Source organism: Lethenteron reissneri, chromosome 70 (genome assembly GCF_015708825.2).
Source record: "Lethenteron reissneri isolate LAM-NWPU_2019-01 chromosome 70, ASM1570882v1, whole genome shotgun sequence".
Classification (NCBI taxonomy): Eukaryota; Metazoa; Chordata; class Hyperoartia; order Petromyzontiformes; family Petromyzontidae; genus Lethenteron; species Lethenteron reissneri.
This window is the reverse complement of record NC_083848.1, coordinates 868,700-886,548: the sequence shown is the minus strand read 5'-3', so window position 1 is coordinate 886,548 and position 17,849 is coordinate 868,700. Positions and strand designations below refer to the sequence as shown.

The window sequence follows — 17,849 nt, the reverse complement described above, 5'->3', positions numbered from 1 at the left end:
CCTGAGCGGTGAGTGAGTTGCGCGTGGCGAGTCGAAGGCGTCCGCTGGTTTTGGGGGGGTCCACACCGCCCCCCACCCCTCACCCCCCCCGTTAATTACCGTAATTACCGTAATCACCGCAGTCGTCGTGGTCATTAGCGGGGTGCTGGTGGTGGTTGTGGTGGTGAGGGGGGCCACTGGGGAAGTGAGGAGCAGCGACTACAACGAGGAATACGGTAACGGGTTGGCGATTTGCACTTCATGCTGTTGATGCTGTTGATGCTGTTGTTGCTGTTGTTGTTGTTGCTGCTGCTGTTGTTGTTGTTGCTGTTGTTGTTGCTACTGTTGTTGTTGTTGCTGTTGTTCCTGTTGTAGTTGTGAACCGGTCCTGGGCCTCCCCTAGGTCGACTCAGCCTCAAATGAGTGCCTGGTGCGGTGGTGTGTCGTAAGCAGCGCCAACTGGGGAGACAAAGGCGGCCGGGCGTGGTGTTGGCCACCCACCCCCTCGTGTGCCACAGTGCCGGTAGCCTTCATAGGTGCGGCTCGCTAACAGCACTTGCCCCTACAGCCTGTTAGAGGCTACACGGGGGACCTTCGTCTGTGTGTCTATAGCTGCTAGCTCGCTACTCACAGCACTTGCCCCTACATCCTGTTAGAGGCTACACGGGGGACCTTTGTCTGTGTGTCTGTAGCTGCTGCTCGCTTCTAACAGCACTTGCATGCACGGTCGTTATGTCACGTGGGACTCTTTGAGCTTATAGTAGTGTAGTGTGTAGTAGTGTATAGTGTAGTGTAGTTTGTAGTAGTGTATAGTGTAGTGTATAGTAATTGTAGCGTATAATAATGTATCGTTTAGTAGTGTATAGTGTAGTGTATAGTGTAATGTATAGTGTAGGCCGTAGGGTATAGTAGTGTATAGTAGTGTAGTGTATAGTAGTGTAGTGTATAGTGTAGTGTATAGTGTAGTGTATAGTGTAGTGTATAGTAGTGTAGTGTGTGTAGTGTATATTAGTGTAGTGTATAGTAGTGTAGTGTATAGTAGTGTAGTGTATAGTAGTGTATAGTAGTGTAGTGTATAGTGTAGTGTATAGTAGTGTAGTGTATAGTAGTGTATAGTAGTGTAGTGTATAGTAGTGTAGTGTATAGTAGTGTAGTGTATAGTAGTGTAGTGTATAGTAGTGTAGTGTATAGTAGTGTATAGTGTAGTGTATAGTGTAGTGTATAGTGTAATGTATAGTGTAGGGTATAGTAGTGTATAGTGTAGTGTATAGTAGTGTGTAGTTTATAGTAGTGTATAGTAGTGTAGTGTATAGTAGTGTAGTGTATAGTAGTGTATAGTGTAGTGTATAGTAGTGTAGTGTATAGTAGTGTAGTGTATAGTGTAGTGTATAGTAGTGGAGTGTATAGTGTAGTGTGTAGTGTATAGTGTAGTGTATAGTAGTGTAGTGTGTAGTGTATAGTAGTGTAGTGTGTAGTGTATAGTGTAGTGTATAGTAGTGTATAATGTAGTGTATAGTAGTGTAGTGTATAGTAGTGTAGTGTATAGTAGTGTAGTGTATAGTGTAGTGTATAGTAGTGGAGTGTATAGTGTAGTGTGTAGTGTATAGTGTAGTGTATAGTAGTGTAGTGTGTAGTGTAGTGTGTAGTGTATAGTGTATAGTAGTGTATAATGTAGTGTATAGTAGTGTAGTGTATAGTAGTGTAGTGTATAGTAGTGTAGTGTATAGTAGTGTAGTGTATAGTAGTGTAGTGTGTGTAGTGTGCTCACACGCCAGTCGCACATCCGTCTGTCTCGACGGCACTGCCTCGCTAGACGAGCCGGCACGCTGTCTGGCTCGCGGCATCTAAGGTAGCCGAGACGGCTGAGACGAACCGTGGACACGGCGAGGGGATCCACTTCCTGCGACAGCCCCAAGCCCCCCCCAGTCCCGGGACCCTCCTTTTATCCTCCTGGCGTGGCCTCGCCCCGCCCTTGCCACGCCCCTTTTCTAGAACATTACCGTCAGCTTTTTGGGCTTCCAGATCGATGCCTTCCTGGGCTTCCTCCTTCGATCTCCTTCTGCTGACCCGTGTACTGCCCCCTGCTGCCATTACCACTTTCCCGTCAGTAGCCCGCGTTATTACACTACATCACCCCTCCCTCACCCCCGTAAAAAATAAAACCCAGCTGTCCCGGTCGATCTTACAGCAGAGGTCGCAACCGGGTACCCGATACCCGTACCCTACCCGATACCCGGCTACCCGTACCCAGCCGGGTACGGGTACCTGTTTGCGACCCTGGTGCGGCCGGATACGGGTAGGCCGTGAGTCACTGGTGAGTCACCGTTTGTCACTCATTTCCCAACGTCTTGTCTCTTCTCACAATTCAAGTTCCTAGAATCAACCCACCCGCGCCTGCAACATGGCTTCATCCCAGAGGTCGCAATCGGGTACCCGTACTCGTACCATACCCGATACCCGGCCGGGTACGGGTAGCCGGGAATCGGGTAGGGTACGGGTACCCGTTTGCGACCCTGGTGCGGCCGGGTACGGGTAAGGAATCAAAACCCGTTTGTGACCTCTGTCTTACAGTCCGACAAGGAAGGGGAGTTAATACGGAGAGGGGAATTGGACGAGGTTTAGGACTGTGGCTCATGCAGCTGCAATGGCTGCGTTGGGTACACGGTCCAGACCTCCCCAGAGACCCTGGCTGACAGAGGAGGTGTTCAGGATGGTTAAGAATAAGCGACAGGCCCACTCTCATCGGCTACAGCATCCCACGTCGGAGAATGAGGAGGCTTACCGCAGCCTTCGCTCATGGGTTCGGAGAGCCGTGAGGCGCTGCAAGGATGGGTGGTGGTTGCGGGTTGCTGAGGAGATGGAATCTGCCTCAGTGGCCCGCGATCACAAATCGCTCTTTAATTACATCAAAAAAAGTAATTTGCAGCGCCACACCTATTGCCATCATTAGGGGAAAGAAAGTTGATTTAATCTCCGACCCCCAGGAACAGGTTTGCAGATTTGCTGAGCATTTCTGTGAGGTCATGGGGGAGGGGAAATCCCTCAGCCTGGAAAACATCGCGGGACAAAGTGGTGATAACCCTGTTGAGGCTGCGGTGCCTCAAATATTGGAATAAAGTCACCCCCTGTGAGTGGCTGGCTGAGGTGCCATCTGTTGAGTACTGAAGGCGATCCAGAGTCTGAGACCAGGAAAGGTACCGGGCAGAGATGATCTCCCAAGCGAAATGCTGAGGGAGGGTGGCGTTTGTGCACAGACTGCCCTACATGACATCATAATAACAGTCTGGACCACTGGATGAGTTCCGCAGGATTGAAAGGATGCCCTGGTGATCCCCCTCATTAAGAAGGGGGACCGCACAGACTGTAACAATTACAGGGGCATCTCACTCCTCAGTGTGCCGGGAAAGGTCCTGGCAAGGATTATTCAACATCGCCTTGCCAGACACGCTGAGGAGAGGCTTGCGGAGCCCCAATGCAGTATCAGGAAAGGGCGGTCTTGCACAGATGCCATATTTTCTGTCCGTCTGCTACAGCAAAGGTATAGGGAATTCCAACAAGACCTACATCTCTGCTTTATTGACCTGGTCAAGGCCTATGATACCATCAGTAGGCATGGGCTCTGGGTTGTTCTTCGTGCTTTTGGAGTCCCTGACTCTGTTCACAATAATTCAGGACCTTCATGATGGTGAGCAGACTCAGGTAAAACTATGTGGTTGGTAGTCAGAGCCATTCTCTGTTGACCTCCAGGTGCGACAGGGATGTCCTCTGGCTCCCACATTATTTAACATCTATTTCAGCCTGATCGATGCCGATGATCTGGTAATTGCTGGTTACTCAGAGGAGGAATTGGAGGCACTGCTTCTGAACTTGGAGCTTGCCACTAAAAGGTGGTGCCTTACCATCAGCCTCACCTTAACGAAGCACCTGCCTGGATATTTTGTACCATCGGACACTCCACCCCCACAACTCCCAATTGGAGATGGGGCAGTTGTGGAGGGAGTGGAGATTTTCCCATACCCGGGCAGTGTGCTCATGACCGGCTCCGGTTTAACAGCAGAGTTCTCGCTCCAAATCAGTCGAGCGGCATTATCTTTTCATCGGTTGCATAACGCTGTGTGGAAGCTACCTGGTCTGTCAACAACGGGCAGAGCGCCCGGTGGCTAAAGCACAGCAAGTTGGCACAGTAGGGGGCACAGGTGGTGCATCAGCCACTCATCTCAGTCGGTCGACCCGTGGCACCTGCTGGGTCTGCCCCGTGACCTCCTGGTACACCTAGCCTGGCACAGCAGGGGGCACAGGTGGTGCATCGGCCACTCATCTCAGTCGGTCGACCCGTGGCACCTGCTGGGTCTGTCCCGTGACCTCCTGCCAGCGGGCGTTCGACACTTCACGTGGCCTCAACGTGCACCTAGCCTGGCACAGGCATCGTGGTGATGTCACGAATGGCGGTTGTTGTTGTTGTTGTTTGCATCTCATTTGTGTGTGTGTCTCAGCTGTGTGTGTGTCTCAGCTGTGTGTGTGTCTCGGCTGTGTGTGTGTCTCAGCTGTGTGTGTGTGTGTATCACCTGTGCAGGGCAGGTGTGGTGAACATGGCTGCCCCCCCACAGCTACAGGAGCTGGAGAGTTCCCTCCTGTATCGGAGGAGACACAAACACGGCGATGTGGCGGAGGAGCGGCCCAGCCTCGTGTGAGAGCTCACACTCACCTGTGTCTCACCTGAGCCTCTGTCTCTCACCTGTGTTTGTGTGTCTCTGTCTCACCTGGGCCGCTGTCTCACCTGTGTGTGTGTCTCTGTCTTACCTGTGTCTCTGTGTGTGTCTCAGCTGTGTCTGTGTCTATCACCTGTGTCTATCTATTATCTCTGTGCATCTCCCCATGTCTCTCCGTGTCCCCCGTATCTCCCCCTCCCCCGTGTCTCCCCCCCTGTGTCCCCCCCCCGTGTCTCCCCCCCCCCGTGTCCCCCCCCCCCCGTGTCCCCCCCCCCGTGTCTCCCCCCCCCCCCCGTGCCTCCCCTCCCGTGTCTCCCCCCCCCCGTGTCTCCCCCCCCCGTGTCTCCCCCCCCCCGTGTCTCCCCCCCGTGTCTCCCCCCCGTGTCTCCCCCCCGTGTCTCCCCCCCCCGTGTCTCCCCCCCCCCGTGTCTCCCCTCCCGTATCTCCCCTCCCGTATCTCCCCTCCCCGTGTCTCTCCCCCCCCCCCGTGTCCCCCCCCCCCGTGTCTCCCCCCCCCCCGTGTCTCCCCCCCCCCATCCCCCCCTCCGTGTCTCCCCCATATCTCCCACATGTCCCCCACGTCTCCCCCCCCACGTCTCCCCTATGTCCTTCCCCACCCTCCATATCTCACCGTGCACCCCCCCCATACCCCCCCTCCCCCCCCGTGTCCAGTGGAGGACCCCCAGGGTCTGCTGCTGCTGCTGCTGCTGCGTGTGGGTTGTGCTCCCTGCCACTGGAGCCGGCCTCTCCACTCGTGGCGTCCATGGGGCGCCTCTTCCACCCCCGCTGCTTCGTGTGCGCCCAGTGCTTCCAGACCTTCCCAGACGGACTCTTCTACGAGGTCACGCCGTGATGGGGGGGGGGGGGGGGGTCACGCGGGGGGGTGGGGCGTGGGGGTCACGCGGGGGGGTGTGGGGGTCACGGGGAGAGAGACGCGGGGAGAGACACGGGGAGAGACGCGGGGAGACATGAGGGGAGACATGGGGAGACGTGGGGAGAGGCACTGGGAGACATGGGGAGAGACGCGGGGAGAGACGCGGGGAGAGATACGGGGAGACGTGGGGAGAGACACGGGGAGAGACGCGGGGAGACATGAGGGGAGACATGGGGAGACGTGGGGAGAGGCACTGGGAGACACGGGGAGAGACACGGGGAGAGACGCGGGGAGAGACACGGGGAGACACGGGGAGACACGGGGAGAGACACTGGGAGATGCGGGGAAAGACACGGGGAGACGTTGGGAGACACTGAGAGACATGGGGATAGAGACGGAGAGAGACATGGGGAGAGATATGGAGGACAAACGGGGAGACACGGGGGACATCCATTTCTGTTACAATAATGTTTGTCTGTGCGGTGTCTGTGTGGTGTCTGTGCGGTGTCTGTGTGGTGTCTGTGTGGTGTCTGTGCGGTGTATCTGTGGTGTCTGTGCGGTGCAGTTCGAGGGGAGGCGATACTGTGAGCACGATTTCCAAATGCTCTTTGCTCCGTGCTGCGGAGAGTGCGGTACGGAGAGACACGGGGAGACACTCGGAGACACGGGGAGACACGGGGAGACACGGAGACTCACTGAGACACACGGGGAGACACGGGGAAGCACGGAGAGACACGGGTAGACACGGGAGACACGGGGAAATAGGGACACACGGGGAGACACGGGGTCTCACTGGGAGACACGGGGAGACATGGGGACACACCGGGAGACACGGGGAGACACTGGGAGACACGGAGAGACACGGGGAGACACGGGTCTCACTGGGAGACACGGGGAGACATGGTGACACACGGGGAGACACGGTGACACACGGGGAGACACGGAGAGACACGGGGAGACACGGGGACACACCGGGAGACACGGGGAGACACGGGGAGACACGGGGACACACGGTGACACACGGGGAGACACACAGTGACACGGGAGACACGGGGAGACACGAGGAGACACGGGGAGACACGGGGAGACACGGGGAGACACGATGAGACACGAGGAGAAACGGGGAGACACGGTGTAGTCATGGTAACACACGGAGACACACGGGGAGACAATGTTATATAACGACGCCACACCATTGTTCTGATCACGTGACTACGACGACGCCATTGTTATGATCACGTGACTATAACGACGCCATTCTGATCACGTGACTATAACGATGCCATTGTTCTGATCACGTGACTACGACGGCGCCATTGTTCTGATCACGTGACTATAATCACGTGACTATAACCACGTGACTATAACGACGTCGCTATTGCCGCCGCCGCCGCAGGGGAGTTCATAGCGGGCCGTGTGATTCGTGCTGCGGGCAGCGCCTGGCACCCGGCCTGCTTCTCCTGCCGGCGCTGCCGCTCCCCGCTGGCGGACGCCGGGTTCGTGCGCGCCGACGGCAGGTGGGAGCACGCTTCCAGCGCGCTTCCAGCTTCCCGCTCAGCCGCTTCCAGCTTCCCACTCGCTTCCAGCTTGCTTCCAGCTTCCCACGTGCTTCCCACTCACTTTTCACTCGCTTCCCTCTTGCCGTTTCCTGCTTGTCGCTTCCCACTCGCTCCCCACTCGCTTCCAGCTTCCCACTCGCTTCCCACTCGCTTCCAGCTCGCTTCCAGCTCGCTTCCAGCTTCCCACTCGCTCCCCACTCGCTCCCCACTCGCTTCCAGCTCGCTCCCCACTCGCTTCCAGCTTCCCACTCGCTCCCCACTCGCTTCCCACTCGCTCCCCACTCGCTTCCAGCTCGCTCCCCACTCGCTTCCAGCTTCCCACTCGCTCCCCACTCGCTTCCCACTCGCTCCCCACTCGCTTCCAGCTCGCTTCCAGCTTCCCGCTCGCTCCCCACTCGCTCCCCACTCGCTTCCAGCTTCCCACTCGCTCCCCACTCGCTTCCCACTCGCTCCCCACTCGCTCCCCACTCGCTTCCCACTCGCTCCCCACTCGCTTCCCACTCGCTCCCCACTCGCTATGTATATATGTGTGTGTATATGTATATATATGTGTGTGTGTGTTCGGGTGGTCTCGCCGCTCCCAGCAACCTGTGCCACTCGTGTGGTGAGGATATGTATATATATATGTGTGTGCATGTATGTGTATATATGTGTATGTATATGTATATATATGTGTGTGTGTGTGTGTGTTGTCGGGTGGTCTCGCCGCTCCCAGCAACCTGTGCCACGCGTGTGGTGATGAGCAGCGGTGGCGAGGCTCCCAGCGCCACCGCTGCCACCGCTGCCACCGTTCCATCGACGAAGAGCCCCTCTTGGTGGGCGGAGAGCCTCACCACGCTCACCACTTCAACTGCTCCCAGTGTGGGTGAGCGTACACACACACACACCTACACACACCTACACACACACACCTACACATACACCTACACACACACCTACACACACACACCTACACACACGAGCCTCACCACGCTCACCACTTCAACTGCTCCCAGTGTGGGTGAGCGTACACACACACACCTACACACACCTACACACACACACCTACACATACACCTACACACACACCTACACACACACACCTACACACACGAGCCTCACCACGCTCACCACTTCAACTGCTCCCAGTGTCGGTGAGCGTACACACACACACCTACACACACCTACACACACACACCTACACATACACCTACACACACACCTACACACACACACCTACACACACGAGCCTCACCACGCTCACCACTTTAACTGCTCCCAGTGTGGGTGAGCATACACACACACACCTACACCTACACACACACCTACACACACACACCTACACACCTACACACACGAGCCTCACCACGCTCACCACTTTAACTGCTCGCAGTGTGGGTGAGCATACACACACCTACACCTACACACACACACACCTACACACAACAACAACAACCGCCGTTCGCCACTAAGTGGCGGTGACGTCACCACGACGCTTGTGCCAGGCCAAGTGCACCTTGAGGCCACGTGAAGTGTCGAACACCCGCTGGCAGGAGGTCACGGGGCAGACCCAGCAGGTGCCACGGGTCGACTGACCGAGATGACCGAGATGACTGGCTGATGCACCACCTGTGCCCCCTACTGTACCAACTTGCTGTGCTTTAGCCACCAGGCGCTCCGCTCGTTGTTGTGAGTGTCGCTCCTCCGCCCTCCGTTGTTGTTGGAGGGCGACTGCCTCCAACTGCCCAGTAGCGTCCTTCACGAGCCTCCTCCACTGAGGCCGATCTTGACACCGCTGGTACCAGTCATCGGCAAGTCCACTCAGCTCCACGTCCTCCAGTACCACATCACTCCATCTCCTCTCTAGCCCGTGCCGCGCCAGTTTAGCCCCCTCGATCCGGCCGAACAAAATCTGTTTAGGCATGCGGTGGCTGGGCAGGCGGGCTACATGACCCAGCCAACGCAGCCTTGCCTGCCGGAGGAGCTTACCGATGGGACTTTGCCCAGATCTTTTAAGGATTTGTGAGCTCCTCACACAATCCAGCCTGGTTAAACCCAGGATGGATCGTAGGCTGGCCAGCCTAAATGTTTCCACACGTACACACACACACGTACACACACACACCTACACACACACACAAAAGATAACAAAGATCCCCCGTATAGCCTTCACAGACTGTAGGGGCAAGTGCTGTTAGCGAGCACCTATGAAGGCCAGAACGGTACACGAGGGGGTGGGTGGCCAGCACCACGCCCGACCGCCTTTGTCTCCCTAGCGGCGATGTTTACACATCGCACCAGGTACTCATTTGAGGCTGAGTTGACCTAGGGGAGGCCCAGGACCGGTTCAAATAATCGTCACTGGTGTTTGCCGTGAGCGGGAATCGAACCCGTGTCGCCAGGTTCGTAGCGCAGCGCGCTAACCACTACACTACCGCTCCCCACCTCCACCACCACACACACACACACCTACACACACATGTACACACACACACCTACACACACATGTACACACACACACCTACACACACACGTACACACACACACGTACACACACACACCTACACACACACGTACACACACACATAAACCAGGCGAGGTAGTCAACATCTCCTAGTGATGATGCTGCACCACCGCTTCCAACCACCACCACCACCACCGCCATCACCACCGCCTCCACCACCATCACCGCCATCTCCATCACCACCATCACCGCCATCTCCACCACCACCATCATCTCCACCACCTCCACTACCATCTGCACCACCTCCACCACCACCACCTCCATCACCATCTCCACCACCTCCACCACCACCACCACCTCCATCACCACCATCTCCACCACCACCACCACCATCTCCACCACCACAACCATCTCCACCACCACCTCCATCACCATCTCCACCACCACCACTACTACCTCCATCACCACCAGGAACACCACCACCACCACCATCTCCACCACCACCAGCTCTACCACTACCTCCTCTACCACCACCACCACCGTCAGCTTGACGTCTACGCGTCTGCATGTGTGGGGTTGTGGTGGCGATGGTGGTGAGTGGGGGTGGTGGTGGTGAGTGGCGGTGGTGGCGGTGGTGAGCAGTGGTGGCGATGGGTGGTGGTGGTGGTGGTGAGTGGTGGTGAGCGGGGGTGGCGGTGGTGAGTGGTGGTGAGTGGCGGTGGTGGCGGTGGTGAGCAGTGGTGGCGATGGGCGGTGGTGGTGGTGAGTGGTGGTGAGCGGGGGTAGCGGTGGTGAATGGTGGTGCTGGTGGTGAGTGGTGGTGGTGGTGGTGAGCGGTGGTGGTGGTGAGTTGCGGTGGTGAGCGGCGGTGGTGGTGGTGAGCGGTGGTGGTGGTGAGTTGCGGTGGCGAGTGGTGGCAGTGGTGAGCGGTGGTGCTGGTGGTGAGCGGTGGTGGTGGTGAGTTGTGGTGGTGAGTGGGGGTGTTGGTGAGTGGGGCTGGTGGTGGTGAGCAGTGGTGGTAGTGGTGAGTGGCGGTAGCGGTGGATGGTGAGCGGTGGTGGCGGTGAGTGGCGGTGGTGAGTGGGGGTGTTGGTGAGTGGGGCTGGTGGTGGTGAGCAGTGGTGGTAGTGGTGAGCAGCGGTGGTAGTGGTGAGTGGCGGTAGCGGTGGATGGTGAGCGGTGGTGGCGGTGGTGAGTGGGGGTGTTGGTGAGCGGCGGTGGTGGCGGTGAGTGGCGGTGGCGGTGCTGAGCGGCGGTGGTGAGTGGTGGTGGCGGTGAGTGGCGGTGCTGCTGGTGAGCGGTGAGCGTCGGTGGTGGTGTTGGTGAGCGGTGAGCGTCGGTGGTGCTGTTGGTGAGCGGTGATCTCCTCCTCCTCCCCCCGGCAGCAAGGAGCTGAGTGCCGGTGCGGCGCGTGAGGCTCCCGGCGTCGCCGCGGGGCCGCTGCTGCTGTGCCTGCCATGCCACGACAAGAGCGCCGTGCCCATCTGTGCCGCCTGCCGCAGGCCCGTGGAGGAGCGAGTCGTCAACGCGCTGGGCAAGCAGTGGCACGTGGAGGTGGGGGGGGGTGGTGGGGGGGGTGGTGGTGGTTGACGTGGTGGTGGTGGAGGTGGTGGAGGTGGTGGAGGTGGGGGTGGTGGGGGGTGGTGGTGGAGGTGGTGGAGATGCTGGCAGTGGTGGTGGCGGTAGTTGTGGCTGTGGTGGCAGTGCTGGTAGTGACGGTAGCGGTGGTGGTGGTAGTGGTGGTGGCGGTAGTGGTGGTGGCATTGGCGGTAGCAGTAGCAGTGGCAGAGGTGGTGACAGTAGCGGTGGTAGTGGTGGCGACGGTGGTGGTGATGGTGGTGGCGATGGTGGTGGCGACGTAGTAGTGGCAGTGACGGTAGCGGTGGTGGTGGTGACGGTGGTAACGGTAGCATCAGTGGTTGGTGGTGGCGGTGGCGGTGGTGGTGGTGGCGGTGGTGGCGGTGGTGATGGTGGCGGTGGTGACGGTGGCGGTGGTGACGGTAGCGGTGGTGGTGGTGGTGGCGGTGGTGATGGAGGTTGCGGTGGTGACGGTGGCGGTGGCAGTGACGGTAGCAGTGGTGTTGGTGGCAGTGGTGGTGGTGACGGTGGTGAATGGCGGTGGTGGTGACGGTGGTGACGGTAGCAGCGGTGGTGGTGGTGACGGTGGTGGTGGTGACGGTGGTGACGGTGGCAGCGATGGAGTCCACAGTGACTCCCCCTCCGTTTGCACCACGGCCGTAGCGACGCGTCCACAGTTTAAACAAAAAACAAAACAACGATTTTCATATCTGTGGCCGTGAGAGCTCCGAGCCGCGATGCATTCGGAGCAACGTCCCTGCCGCCTGACTGAGCCGGCCACTAGGTCGACTCAGCCTCAACCGAGTGCCTGGTGTAGCGGTGTGTAGTAAACATCGCAACTGGGGAGACAAAGGCGGCCGGGCGTGGTGCTGGCCACCCACCCCGGTTGCCGGCCTTCGTAGATTCTGCTGCTCACTGTGACAGCACTTGCCCCGACGGTCTGCGAAGGCTACGCGGGTGACCTTTGCATTTGCCTTGGCGGCGTGTGTGCAGCACTTTGTGTGCGCCAGGTGTGAGAAGCCGTTCTTTGGCACCCGCCACTACGAGCGGAGGGGGCTGGCGTACTGCGAGTCTCACTACAACCAGGTGAGTGTGTCGCTACAGGTGAGGCTACAGGTGAGGCTACAGGTGAGGCTACAGGTGAGGCTACAGGTGACACTACAGGTGAGACTACAGGTGAGACTACAGGTGGACTACAGGTGACACTACAGGTGAGACTACAGGTGAGACTACTCACCTGTAGTCTCTACTCACTACAACCAGGTGAGTCTATCACTACAGGTGTTAGACTCACTACAATCAGGTGAGTCGAACACTACAGGTGAGACTACAGGTGTTAGACTCACTACAATCAGGTGAGTCTATCGCTACAGGTGAAACTACAGGTGAGACTACAGGTGTTAGACTCACTACAGGTGTTAGACTCACTACAGGTGTTAGACTCACTACAATCAGGTGAGTCTCACACTACAGGTGAGACTACAGGTGTTAGACTCACTACAATCAGGTGAGTCGAACACTACAGGTGAGACTACAGGTGAGACTACAGGTGAGACTACAGGTGAGACTACTCACCTGTAGTCTCTACTCACTACAACCAGGTGAGGCGAACACTACAGGTGACACTACAGGTGAGGCGAATACTACAGGTGAGACTCACTGCAGGTGATGCCGTGGGACAATGCATTGTAGAAGGATATAGTGTGGTCTAGTAGTATGTAGTGTAGTAGTGTATAATGTAGTGTAGTAGTGTATAATGTAGTTGAGTAGTGTGTAATGTAGTAGTGTATAATGTAGTGGAGTGGTATATAGTAGTGCAGTATGTGCCTCCCCTAGGTCGACTCAGCCTGAAATGAGTACCCGGTGCGGTGTGTAGTAAACATCGCAACTAACAGCACTTGCCCCGACAGTCTGTTAGAGGCTACATGGGGGACCTTTGTCTGTGTGTCTATAGGTGCTGCTCGCTACTCGCAGCACTTTCCCCCACAGCCTGTTAGAGGCTACACAGGTGACCTTTGTCTTTGCGGGGGGGGGGGGGTGAGGGCTAGTCACGTGAGAGGCTGTGTCTGCCCACAGATGTTTGGAGACGTCTGCTACCACTGCAACCACGTCATCGGAGGGGATGGTGAGCCAGCGTCAGAGCACCATCGTCGTCATCATCGTCGTCATCGTCACCATCATCGTCGTTATCGTCATCGTTGTCATTGTCATCATCACTATCGTCATCATCGTCATCATCACCATCGTCATCACACTCACCATCGTCATCGTCATCACACTCACCATCGTCATCGTCATCATCGTCGTTATCATCACCATCATCATCGTCATCATCGTCATTATTACCATCGTCATCGTCGTCATCATCACCATCGTCATCGTCATCATCGTCGCCACTGTGACTACCATCAATAGCATCGTCCCCGTGCGTGTCTCCACGTGTCTCAGTGTCACCGTGTGTCTCCGCGTGTCTCTGATGTCTCAATGTCCCCGCGTGTCTCCACGTGTCTCAGTGTCCCAATGTGTCTCCGCATGTCTCCGCGTGTCTCAATGTTCCCGTGTATCCACGTGTGTCTCCGCGTGTCTCTGCGTGTCCCAATGTCTCCGTGTGTCTCCACGTGTCACAATGTCCCCGTGTTTCTTCATGTGTCTCTGCGTGTCTCAATGTCCTCGCGTGTCTCTGCATGTCTCCGTGTCCCCATGTGTCTACCGCATGTCTCCGCATGTCTCAATGTCCCCGCGTGTCTACCACGTGTCTCAATGTCCCCGCGTGTCTCCACGTGTCTCAGTGGTGTCTGCGCTGAACAAGGCCTGGTGCATCTCCTGCTTCTGCTGCTCCACGTGTAGCACCCGTCTCACGCTCAAGTAAGAGCCTCACGTCATCAGCGACATCGCCATCAGCATCGTCACCATCATAGCAAACGCCATCAGCTTGTCTTCTGGGTGGGCGTTGAATTAACAGCTCCTGACTGTGCCCAGCGATTCCTAGCACTCCTGCCCATTGACCATGCCAGCCGATGCCACGCACAGAGGTCCACAGGCCGACACAGAGACCCACAGGCAGACATGGAGACCCATGGACTCACACAGAGGTCCACATGCTCACACAGAGGCCCACAGTCTCACACAGAGGCCTACAGATTCACACAGAGGCCCACAGTCTCACACAAAAGCCCACAGTCTCGCACAGAGGCCTACAGATTCACACAGAGGCCCACGGACTCACACAGAGGCCCACGGGCTCACACAGAGGCCCACAGCCTCACACAGAGACCCACGGCCTCACACAGATTAACTGATGCGGTGTGTAAACATCGATACTGGAGAGACAAAGGTGGCCCGGTGTGGTGTTGGCCACCCACCCCCTCGTGTGCCACAGTGCCGGCCGTCATAGGTGCTGCAACAGTCTGTTAAGGCTATACGGGGGGGGGGGGGGTTCTTTGTCTTGTGTGGGAAGCAGTAGCACAGTGGTTAGTGGTTAGCGCCACCACCTTACCAAACCTGACGTCCCGAGTTCGAGTCCCGCTCGCGGTCACTGTTAACACCGGTGGCAAATAAACCCGTAGCAAACCCTCGCCACAACACTAGCCCGGTGAAGCCTGTTTGGAAGCCTTACGCATGGGGGGGGGGGGGGGGGGGCGATCTTTGTCTTTGCGCAGGAACCGCTTTGTGGAGTTCGACATGAAGCCCGTGTGCAAGCGCTGCTACGAGAAGTTTCCCCTCGAGATGAAGAAACGCCTCAAGCGCCTCTCGCGCATGGCCGTGAGCAAGTGACGTGACGTTGGGAAGGGGAGGCAACTTCATGGCTGACAAGGGGGGCGACTTTATGGCTGACAAAGGGGGCGACAAGATGGCTGACGAGGGGGGTGACAAGATGGCTGACAAAGGGGGCGACAAGATAGCTGACGAGGGGGGTGACAAGATGGATGATGAGGGGGTGACAAGATGGCTGACGAGGGGGTGACAAGATGGCTGACAAGGGGGTGACAAGATGGTTGACGAGGGGGGCGACAAGATGGATGATGAGGGGGGTGACAAGATGGCTGACGAGGGGGGCGACAAGATGGCTGACAAGGGGGGCGACAAGATGGCTGACGAGGGGAGCGACAAGATGGCTGACGAGGGGGTGACTAGATGGCTGACAAACGGGGCGACAAGATGGATGACGAGGGGGGCGACAAGATGGCTTACAAACGGGGCGACAAGATGGATGACGAGGGGGGCGACAAGATGGATGACAAGGGGGGTGACAAGATGGCTGACAAAAGGGGTGACAAGATGGTTGACGAGGGGGGCGACAAGATGGCTGACGAGGGGGGTGACAAGATGGATGACGAGGGGGGGCGATAAGATGGCTGACGAGGGGGGTGACAAGATGGCTGACGAGGGGGGCGACAAGATGGATGACGAGGGGGGCGACAAGATGGCTGACGAGGGGGGCGACAAGATGGCTGACGAGGAGGGCGACAAGATGGCTGACGAGGGGGTGACAAGATGGCTGACGAGGGGGGTGACAAGTTGGCTGACGAGGGGGGCGACAAGATGGCTGACGAGGGGGGCGACAAGATGGCTGACGAGGGGGGTGACAAGATGGCTGACGAGGGGGGTGACAAGATGGCTGACGAGGGGGGTGACAAGATGGCTGACGAGGGGGGCGACAAGATGGCTGACGAGGGGGGTGACAAGATGGCTGACAAACGGGGTGACAAGATGGATGATGAGGGGGGTGACAAGATGGATGACAAGGGGGGTGACAAGATGGCTGACAAAGGGGGTGACAAGATGGCTGACAAGGGGGGTGACAAGATGGCTGACGAGGGGGGCGACAAGATGGCTGACGAGGGGGGCGACAAGATGGCTGACGAGGGGGGTGTTTGCGGAAAGGACCCGGATCACGGTTATCCGACCTCGACGCGTACCTGCTGAAGGAACGGAACGGAAGGATTTCTCTACGAATCTGGCCGCCGCCTGATGATGCCGGTTGTAATTGGTGGCGAAACGTCGTAACTCGGATTGTTAATGTAGTGGATTTGGTTTCCAACACAGCAACCGGTTAGTGCTGTACTAGTAACGAATTGAAAATGTTGTAGTGGGTTTAACTCTCCAACACACAGCAACCGGTTAGTGCTGTACTAGTAACGAATTGAAAATGTTGTAGTGGGTTTAACTCTCAAACACACAGCAACCGGTTAGTGCTGTACTAGTAACGAATTGTAAATGTCGTAGTGGGTTTAACTCTCCAACACACAGCAACCGGTTAGTGCTGCACTAGTAACGAATTGAAAATGTTGTAGTGGGTTTAACTCTCCAACACACAGCAACCGGTTAGTGCTGTACAAGTAACGAATTGTAAATGTCGTAGTGGGTTTAACTCTCCAACACACAGCAACCGGTTAGTGCTGTACTAGTAACGAATTGTAAATGTTGTAGTGGGTTTAACTCTCCAACACACAGCAACTGGTTAGTGCTGTACTAGTAACGAATTGTAAATGTCGTAGTGGGTTTAACTCTCCAACACACAGCAACTGGTTAGTGCTGTACTAGTAACGAATTGTAAATGTGGTAGTGGGTTTAACTCTCCAACATACAGCAACCAGTTAGTGCTGTACTAGTAACGAATTGTAAATGTCGTAGTGGGTTTAACTCTCCAACACACAGCAACCGGTTAGTGCTGTACTAGTAACGAATTGTAAATGTTGTAGTGGGTTTAACTCTACAACACACAGCAACCAGTTAGTGCTGTACTAGTAACGAATTGAAAATGTTGTAGTGGGTTTAACTCTCCAACACACAGCAACCGGTTAGTGCTGTACGAGTAACGAATTGTAAATGTCGTAGTGGGTTTAACTCTCCAACACACAGCAACCGGTTAGTGCTGTACTAGTAACGAATTGTAAATGTTGTAGTGGGTTTAACTCTACAACACACAGCAACCAGTTAGTGCTGTACTAGTGTAGAGAAGTTCCGACGGACGTACTCGGAGACGGAGGTATGGTTAGGGGCTTCCGCCAGGGTTTATTACTCTTGGTCAATACTACACAGGGTGCACAACTCCCAGGGGCTAGGGGTCCTACTCTGAGTCTGGGTCCCTGCCGGCTAGCTCCGGTCTCTCTCTCTCGTGTCGGATCGTGGAGTCTGCCGACTCCACCGACCGGAGAGAGAAGCACCTCTTCGGCTACCACCGGCTTCTCCCCAGACTCCCTATTTGATCCCTCTCACTATCCCTGGTTCCCTCTCTACCCCTTCCACTATCCCCGTTCCTATAGTGACCCCGCTTACGTTACGGGGTCTCCCTTATATACCCTCGGAGGGGTGATGTCACGTGCACTGCCCAGCGCGTGCGACCCCACGTCCCGTGAGGTCACCGCACCGGACAGCGCACACGACGCCACCACTCTCCACTACTCCTCTACATCACCCCCCCCTGTGAAAAAAATTCAGCCGACTCGGCTGTAAACAATATAAAAGTAGAGGAGTCCCAGAACCACAAACCAACATATTCACAACCAACCGACAACATCCAGGCAGCATGACAACAATCAATCAAATTTCAAAACTTTGAAACTCTCATCACGCGCTGCCATCAATACAAAGGCGGAATCCCGATGGCCCAGACAACACACACCAACAAACAACAATTGAACAATTGAGCAGCCCAGACAAAACACACCAAAACGGACAATTGGGCAGTCTTAGACAAAAAACGC

General features: G+C 56.5%; 1 protein-coding gene across 3 annotated transcripts; it reads left to right on the top strand.

The window, feature by feature from the left end:
• On the top strand, nt 1–15,015 carry LOC133360912 (LIM and senescent cell antigen-like-containing domain protein 1). Of its 3 annotated transcripts, none has more exons than XM_061579796.1 (11): nt 1–8; nt 4,553–4,666; nt 5,361–5,529; nt 6,128–6,194; nt 6,959–7,079; nt 7,837–7,986; nt 10,950–11,118; nt 12,136–12,228; nt 13,219–13,267; nt 13,932–14,007; nt 14,802–15,015. In XM_061579796.1, the coding sequence occupies exons 2-11, from the start codon at nt 4,569–4,571 to the stop codon at nt 14,914–14,916; spliced, it is 1,107 nt and encodes a 368-aa protein (XP_061435780.1). In that variant the 5' UTR covers nt 1–8; nt 4,553–4,568; the 3' UTR covers nt 14,917–15,015. The 3 variants fall into 3 exon arrangements, with proteins under 3 accessions (XP_061435780.1, XP_061435779.1, XP_061435781.1); XM_061579795.1 differs by having other exon boundaries at nt 1–215; XM_061579797.1 differs by lacking the exon at nt 1–8 and adding an exon at nt 466–515.
• Nucleotides 15,016–17,849: the final 2,834 nt, after the last annotated feature.

Excerpts from the sequence above, each read along its gene's own strand:
- LOC133360912 (XM_061579796.1), top strand. The coding sequence starts at position 4,569 with ATGGCTGCCCCCCCACAGCTACAGGAGCTGGAGAGTTCCCTCCTGTAT. Across the intron at positions 6,195-6,958 it reads TCCGTGCTGCGGAGAGTGCG|GGGAGTTCATAGCGGGCCGT; the intron begins GTACGGAGAGAC and ends CCGCCGCCGCAG. Across the intron at positions 13,268-13,931 it reads CCACGTCATCGGAGGGGATG|TGGTGTCTGCGCTGAACAAG; the intron begins GTGAGCCAGCGT and ends CACGTGTCTCAG.